This window comes from Cynara cardunculus (assembly GCF_001531365.2).
Source record: "Cynara cardunculus var. scolymus isolate 2C chromosome LG 13, CcrdV1, whole genome shotgun sequence".
Lineage (NCBI taxonomy): Eukaryota > Viridiplantae > Streptophyta > Magnoliopsida > Asterales > Asteraceae > Cynara > Cynara cardunculus.
The window spans coordinates 40,724,267-40,733,062 of NC_037540.1; the positions used below are offsets into that span (position 1 = coordinate 40,724,267).

At 35.4% G+C, this 8,796-nt stretch overlaps 1 protein-coding gene across 1 annotated transcript; it reads left to right on the forward strand.

The window, feature by feature from the left end:
- The first annotated feature begins 2,073 nt into the window (after window positions 1-2,073).
- LOC112525059 lies at window positions 2,074-7,157 on the forward strand. The gene is made up of 10 exons (XM_025134997.1): window positions 2,074-2,140; window positions 2,483-2,565; window positions 2,866-3,068; window positions 3,310-3,591; window positions 4,324-4,382; window positions 4,466-4,502; window positions 5,184-5,255; window positions 5,338-5,488; window positions 5,721-5,855; window positions 6,535-7,157. Exons 1-10 carry the CDS (start codon window positions 2,074-2,076, stop codon window positions 6,952-6,954), a joined length of 1,509 nt encoding a protein of 502 aa, XP_024990765.1. The 3' UTR covers window positions 6,955-7,157.
- Window positions 7,158-8,796: the final 1,639 nt, after the last annotated feature.

Sequence of the window (8,796 nt, forward strand, 5' to 3'; positions counted from 1 at the left end):
CCTTTGAAGCCAAATTCAAACCAATCAAGCACCACCCTCATATTAGTAAATAGATTTTTAAGACGTATAGAAATTAAAAGTTATTATAAAATGACTAATTACCTAAATTTCTCTATATAAAAACACTTGATGCCCTCAAATAATAATTAAAAAAAACAATATATGTATAAACACAATATATAATCACAAAAGCAGAATGTGGGTCAAGTTCCATATTCGACATTTGTATTTTGTTGACATTTTGATATCTTTGACCCCTCCTTGCTTTCTTTTCTTGACGTCTTTAAGCCTCCATCTTTCTAGATAACTTTAATATTATATATATATATATACCCACACACACATGCATCTTTAATATAATACAATATATATATATATGTATGTATATATATATACACACACATGCATCTTTGTCTTGGTAGAACGCATGCTTTGAAAAGGGGATTCTGGAGCTTCCATTTTTCGACTATAAAGGGGGAAATTAATTAAACAGTCGTTACAAGAAAAGTGATTGCGATTTTGATCATTCATGGCGTCTCTTTTGTACAAGACTTCTGGTTAATTGTACGGTACAGTCGTCAACCACCGCAAGCTTCTTCTCCGTTCACTTTATTTTTCCGGTGAGTTCATCTCTCTCTCTCTCTTTCTTTTTTTGGAAGGGTGTTACGACAGATTATGACCACAGCCTTGATAAACTCAATGGCTGTCGGATTGTTGTATACGCCTGAATAAAAACCTGCGTAGAGAGGCTGTTTGACAGTTGCTTATGGCCTCAATCACTATGTCACAATCCTTTGTTTTCGGTCATCCTCGCCAAAAGGCTGTTTGACGGTTGCTAAATGGTTTATCGCATAATGATTAAAATAATCTTATTATATAGTGTAAGATAAAATATATTTTGTTTAAAATAAAATTAGGACGCTGAATGGTTAACGAAGACTCAAGATACAAAATCATGTAAAACATATATTTTTTTTATCAAACAAGATTCATCTATTAACGATTGAGATACTTTTAAGTGATAAATATCGGTCAGCAGCTTCTCTTTAGTTTCTTAACTAACTATGGTTAAGTTTGCTATTTAATGTATGGTTTAATAATTTCTACATCTTTATTATCATTCAAGAAATAATTGGTATGATTGTGATGAGAATTTATTACATGTTTATGACATAAAAGCAGCCAAAGGATTTTGTCAAAGTTGGAAGGCTTTATAATTACCCTTTTATTTTTTTGTAGCTTCAAAATTCATTGCTTTACCACATTTTTTTTAAATTAATGCTATTAGCTCCACATTATTTGTAACAGTGGTTAAATATTTGAAATACCCGGGTAAGCGTTCATCAAATCACATTACTTTACCGGATGAATATGACAAGGACTAAGAATCTTACCTCGTAAGAACGAAAGAATAATCAAGAGTTTTATCCGGTAAGTGAGAGCGACAACTCTTATCATGGTTATCGCTTACCGGGATAAATTGTTGTATACGATGCGTTTTAGTAAACAAAATCTTACCCGATAAGTAAGCGATAGTGTTGAATTTTATGAGTAAGTGTTTACCGGGTATGTGTTTAGGTAAACGATACTTAAAAATTAAATTTAACCATTTTAATAATGAATTAAAGCAAATAAACTTTTTAAAGAAGCATGTGAAATGAAAAACATCATTTTTGCATAATCTATTTTATTTTGTAGATATTTATATTTAATAAAAAAAAAGTTAACAGCAAATAAGATATTACAACTTACAAGTATATTATATAAAAATTAATATAAATTAACCTGGATATCTAACCCACTGTATGAGCCGACTAATTCTAAGGCGACCACCTGTTTTACAGATAGCCCGGAATCACCGTATTTGAACCTCCGTAGCCACAAGGGGATTTTTATTGCTCCTTGGATTTGAACTTGGGACCCCCATAGGTACTTTTGACCTTGGAGCCAAGCTCAAACCAATGAGACAGCACCCCTCGTAATTTTATATCAAATTCTTGATGTACTTTATAAAAAAAAATTGCAGAATAATAGAAGAGGATGGGAAAGAGATGGAGCAGATTATGGTTTGTCATGGTGTTGCTTTTGATCTCAAGCTTTTCTCATATTCAAGGACAACCTACTACCACTTCTCAGACAGGTCACTTCACTTTTGCTTTTTTTTTTTCTTCTTAAATTAAATATTTAAAGGGTGTTTGTGATTTGTATTTTTATTTACCAAAAAGATATTTGTGCAATGCAACGAGATATATCTTGATTTTAATGTTTCAATTTTTTTTTTGTCTCGGTCGATATTATAATACAGTTGTATGTGATTTTGAGAAAACGATAACTTTTTTATTTTTAAATAAAATATAAATATGAAGATATCATAAATTTTTAAAAAATATGTATTGATATTAGTACCATACTAATAATGTAAAATTTCTATTTTTTTTCCATAATTTCTTTAGTTCATTTTATTTATTTATTATTGTATCAGATGACACAGTTAGGCCTGATCCTTTGAAAAGTCTCAGAAAATACAGAGGAGGATATGACATTACCAATATCCATTACTGGAGTGTGAGTAATCATTTCAAATTTTGGTACCATTTATATTAATTACTAAATTTATTTTATTTTGGGTGTTTGAGATTGTTTATAAAAACAAGTTATTGACTTATTCCGGTGTGGTACCGGTAATAAGCACTTTTGAATGTTTGGATAAATAACTTATACCGGTGCCAAATCGGTAATAAGAAGTTTTTGAAGAAGTTAATCTCTTCTTATTTATAATAAGTTGATAAGTGTTTTTATAAACAAACATAAGTTGTTTCAAATAAGCGATTAGAATAATATAATTTTCATGGTTGCCTTTTGCAGTCCACTGCGTATACAGGAATAGCAGGATATGTGCTTGGGGCCTTATGGCTTCTATGCGGCGTCGTATTTGGTATATTCCTTGTGGCAACCACTTGTTGCAAAATAAATAGGAAACTGAAGAAACACAAGAAGAAACCACAAAGCCACAAGCAGTATTACCTTTGGCACGTTATTTTTGCAGCTCTCTTCACACTCTTAGCCATGTAAGCCTTCAACTCCTTCATGCATCACAGACTTGTACATTACGTGCCAAAACCGAACCCGTTGATGCATCATGGGGTCGTACATTACTTGCCAAAACCGAACCCGTTGATGCATCATGGGGTTGTAAACCGAACCCGTTGATGCATCGTGGGGTTGTACATTACTTGCCAAAATGGAACTCATTCATGCATCATGGGGTTGTACCTTGTGGGAACTGAACCCATTGATCGTGTTTTCTAGAGTTGGAACAGGGTTAGTACTTGGAGGGAATGCAAAATTCCATTCGAGGGCCGATACCATAATCGATATCATCATCGATACAGCCGATGAGGCATCAGAGACGATATACAATACCACTGGAGCAATGAAGATGACACGAACAAACCTACAAGGAACCAACGTTGACGCTAGCACCACACGGTTCCTTGAGTCCACTTCGAGGCGGCTCGATTCAACCGCTGACGATATACAACGACAAGCTAGAAGGAATCGGCATAAGATCGATCTAGGCCTCCGTATTCTGTAAGTTTTCTGCCTAAAGAAGTAGACTAAGGGGCCATTTACCTAAATGATTACCCGGTAAGTGCTTACAGATAGAATTCAACATTATAATTTACTTTGATACGTAAGATTTTAGTACATCAAAACATATCGAACGCAACAAGTTATTGGGTAAGTGTTTACCTGGGTAAGAGTCGCCATCCTTACTTACCGGGCAAGACTCTCTACCCTTTTCATTGCTCTTACCCGGTAAGATTCTTAGCCCTTCTCATGTTCATCAGATAAAGAAATTTATCCGGTAAGCACTTACCAAGTAAGTGTTTAGTAAACGGCCTTTAGAGTATTTAATTGGTCTTACCTTTATAAAAGACTTACAATACATTGTTATGACAAAGTTAGGGGCCGTTTACCATATGCTTACTCGAGTAAGCGTGTACCAAGTCATATTCTTTTACCGGATGAATATGGCAAGGACCAAGAATCTTACCTGGTAAGAGTGAGGCATGGACCGAGAGTCTTACCAGGTAAGTGATAACGACGACTCTTACCACAATTAGTGCTTACCAGGTAAATTGTTACAATACGATGTCGTTTTGGTAGACTAAAATCTTACCCGATTAGTAAGCGATAGAGTAGCATTTTACCGTTAAGCCCCTTTACCGGGTAAGTGTTTAGGTAAACGGCCCCTTAGACTACCTAACAAATAAATCGTTCTACTGTCTGATTACATTGAGCTCGTGTTTATGATTGCAGGTACGTTGTAAGTACCGTTATTTTCTCGCTGAATTTGGTTGCTGTGATCGCCTTAACAGGTGCAGTTTACGCCTATTGAAGTATATGTTCGTTCGGCTTTTATTTCAAATATCGACTAACGATGCTTCTTTGTGTCTTGCAGTTGTTGGAGTCATTAAAATCCGACGAGCTCTTCATATGTAAGTTCAGAAAGATGACTCTGTCTTATCCCTGGCTACAACAAAATCGGGTTTATAAGACGCCTTAAGTGTTCAAGTTTCCTAACCGAGTGCCTTATAGGACTTAATTTTATAAAACCAAAAAATAAAGTGTCATGTCTAAAAGTGTTACAATAAGTTTATAGGACATTTTTCGACATCTTGTTTAGTATCTTTTTAAAATAAAGTATCGTATTAGCTATTTTGTAGATTGTTTCTGTAAACAGTCATCTAAAACCCATCTTTTTATTGGACAATTATGGTTATATGACACTTTTTCAAATAACGTCATATATTATAGCTAATACGCCATTTTATTTTAGAGAATTCTAAAAAACTTGTTACGACATCCAAACGTATCCTATAAACTTGTTACCCATCTTTTGAAACAACTTATGTTTTTCTACAAAAGTCCTTATCAACTTATTATAAGTTAGAATGATTTAACTTCTTCAAAAACTTATTACCGGTTTGGCACCGGCATAAGCCGTTTATCCAAACACTCAAAAGTGCTTATTACCAGTGCCACATTGGAATAAGTCAATAAGTTCTTTCTATAAGCAATTCCAAACACCCCTCCAGTAGTTTCTACATATTTTCACACGAGATAAAAGGAACAAATATGTTAGTTATGGTGCTGATTCCTAATTGTAACGGACGCAGGTTTATCGTCCTGTGTTGGTTAATAACGGTTCTATGTTGGGTGTTCTACGGGGCGTACTTCTTCTTATCGCGGTAAGCTCGTTTTCATCCCTTTCGCTTGGCAAAATGTAAGTGAAGTATATCGATCGACTTGAAATCGTTATAAATTCTACAGATTTGCGGGCGATACGTGCACAGCGCTCCAAGGATTCCAACAAGATCCTTACAACAACAGCTTGAGCTCAATCCTTCCTTGTGATCAGTTGCTCTCAGCCGAATCAGTCCTTAACGATGTCAGTGCTGGCGTTTATGATCTCGTGAACGAGGTAACGTTTATCATCTATTAGTTCCGGGCATGTTGGAGTTCCACGTCCATTAAAAACGGGCTATATATCAAACCTGTTTATGCGTAGGAACCGTCTCCATAAAGTCTCTTTCCTTCCTAAAAAGTTTCTAGAACACAAAGAGATTTAAAGGGGTTCTACATATCCTAACGGAATTGATAGTGCCGAGAAGTTGTTACATGTTCTAACAAAAAGATGGTCGGAAAAACCGCAGGTGAATGCCAACATATCTCGCATACAACAAGATTCGTCTTTTGGAGTATGCAATCCCTTCACAGGGCCACCGGAGTATAATTACCAGCCGGACAACTGCACGGAGAACCAAATTCGGATTGGCGACATCCCTGAGGTACACGATACATAGACTTAAATAAAAAAAAACCAAATAACTGTACGCCATATGTAAAAGTGTTACTATACCTGAAACTTTAAAATGTTTACTACAACAAAATTGAGTTTACAGGACACCTCCAATCTCTAAGTGTCCCAATAGACCGTTTCATAGGAGTTCATTTATAAGACCAAAATATAAAGCGTTCTATCTAAAGGTGTTGTAATAAGTTTATATGACGATTTTGGACGTCTTAACAAGTTTTTAGGACATTTTTAATAGAAAGTGTCGTATTAGCAACTTTATAGGATACTTTTGACAAAGTGTCCTATAAACTCATTTTTTTTATAGGACATTTGTTTTTACAACAGTTTTTCAAATAGTGTCCTATAAAGTTGCTAATGAGACAATTATATTAAAAGTATCCTAAAAAACTTATTACTACGTCAAAAAATGTCATATAAACTTATTACAACTTCTTTAGATATGACACTTTATTTTTTTGGTTCTATAAATTAAGTCCTATAAAAAGGTCTATTAGAACGCTTAAAAATTAGAAGTGTCCTGTAAAGTCGATTTTGTTGTAGCGTACGTTCAATGAACTTTTTTAGTAGACCCTTTAGAGATTTTTTACGTCCTATAAAATCGAATTTGCGGAGTCTTTTCTTTACCCTTTTCTATTTTTTTTTTCTTGAAGCTATTACGGTTGATCACCTGCGTCGATCCAGTCAACGGAGTCTGCAATGGCGGGATTCCAATCTCCGGGATCGACTTCAAAACAGTCGTGGCTTACACATCTTCGATTCAGATACTCCTGAACTCGTACCCTGGAATGGAAAGCCTACTGAATTGTCAAACCGTTAAGGATGCGTTTTCCGAAATCCTCGAGGATCATTGCGAACCAGTAAAGAGAGACGTAAAGATCGTGTGGGCAGGGCTGGTGTTTCTATCGATCGTAATGGTGTTTTTAGTTCTTACGTGGACCGTTGAGGCGTACCGTGATCGCAACCGTCAGTTTTCGGACGGATCGGTGAAACCTCATCATGCAGAAGATAGAATTGAATCTGGAAGGATGGAAGAAACTGCTAAAGATTCTGTAAATGGTAATGACCGATAGAATGCATCCTTGAGAGATATGGTGATCAAGAGATGATATTTAGGAAGAACAGGAGATGAGAGTATCCATTGCGGCCATAACTAGAACGTGTAGAAAATTGGAAAATGACGAGAGGGTATCATTTGTTTCTTCTTTAAATATGGGGACAAACCCCGAATACATCGTGTATTAATTAAAAGCAAGCAATATATCACACGTTTTTTAATAGTAAAATATCTCAAAACCAACGATAAGAGTGGTGCCTAATTGATTTAAGCTTGGCTTCAAAGGTCTTATTTTTATATTTTAAATTTAATGGCTGTTCCTTTTCGGCTCTATCAAGTTTTAGATTCTGCTCAATTGGAAACAGACTCGGCTTTGTTGGAGTCAAACAGAAGCACATCTAATATGCGTAGGAAGTTTGAAATGATCAAAAGTAAACTGCATAAACTTTTCTGCAGTTTCTGCACATACATAAAAGGGGAGTTTGCTATGATAGTCAATTTCTTATTAACACAACTCAATTGTACAGTGGGTATTATCCAACATATATATATACAGCCAAGGGTCATACCCTTAAGGCCAAAAGACACAACCTTTCACTAACTGATACGCCTACTACCAAACGATGTGTCTGTCCAGAAATAACTAATCTTAACTGTCAGACAGAAACTAACTTAATTGTAACTCTCATATGTCTAACTTAATTTTAACATTCCCCCTTAAGTTAGACATAGATAGACATTCAAACGATGCTTCATAGTGTTGAAGTTTCCAAGCTGAAGAGCTTTGGTTGAAGAGCTTTGGTAAAACAGTCTGCTTATTTGTTCCTTTGTCCCATGACATGAATATTTCCATATTAGTGCTCATCGCAGGTGGAGCGAGTGGTTGTTTACCCAATATAACTTCACCTGTGGAACCATTAAGTGAAGGTCATTCGCCTTTTTTAATCACCTTATCTCCAATTAGAAGAATCTTCGTATCATCATTCACACGAATATCAGCACAGCCAGAAACACAACATTTTCCCCCATCTACGAGCCACCACCACTGCAAGTGATGTCATTCCTCCTCTCGCTGTTAAGATCCCAGCCGCAGCATGCATACCACCAACCCATATCCTAAACTTAAAAAAAAAAGATACTCTGCTGTATTTTATTTTCATCATTCATAGTTGAACTTCAAAGTCACGGTCACTATATCCTTGGTATAGACAATACCATGATCTATAGTACCTTTCACATACTTTAAGAAACCTTTTCACCACTTCCCAATGACTTGACTTGGGTAACTCCATAAATCTTCTAATTAGGCTTACTAAAAGGCTATGTTAGGCCTTGTAGCAGTCAAATATATTAGGCTGCCAACCATGCTTCTGTAAAAGGCTAGAGTCTATTTCCTTATCTCTATTCTCCTTAGATAACTTTAATCCAAACTCCATAGGAGTACTTACTGGATTATATTGAAGCATATAAAATTTATCCAATAAGCCTTGAGCATACCTTTTATAACTTTGTTGAGAGATTGTGATTCTCTCATCTTGCAAGACCCCCGCGAGATTTCTCCTTCCTTTCTCCATGATTAGGAGAGTACACCAATAGCAAACTTGAACACCATCATGATTGGTATAAACTTTGATCATCAACACTTCTGTGGAGAGTTTCATCCACCTTTATACAATGATCATCATCAACAAAAAAAAACATCCAGAATCTTTTGGTCTGGTATGTTCATGGCAGATAATACAACCAACCTTAAATAATGATAATTCTTCTTCTTCTTCTTCTTCTTCTTCTTCTTCTTCTTCTTCTTCTTCTTCTTCTTCTTCTTCTTCTTCTTCTTCTTCTTCTTCTTCTTCTTCTT

Excerpts from the sequence above, each read along its gene's own strand:
- LOC112525059 (XM_025134997.1), top strand. The coding sequence starts at position 2,074 with ATGGTGTTGCTTTTGATCTCAAGCTTTTCTCATATTCAAGGACAACCT. Across the intron at positions 2,141-2,482 it reads TACTACCACTTCTCAGACAG|ATGACACAGTTAGGCCTGAT; the intron begins GTCACTTCACTT and ends TTATTGTATCAG. Across the intron at positions 5,256-5,337 it reads GCGTACTTCTTCTTATCGCG|ATTTGCGGGCGATACGTGCA; the intron begins GTAAGCTCGTTT and ends TAAATTCTACAG.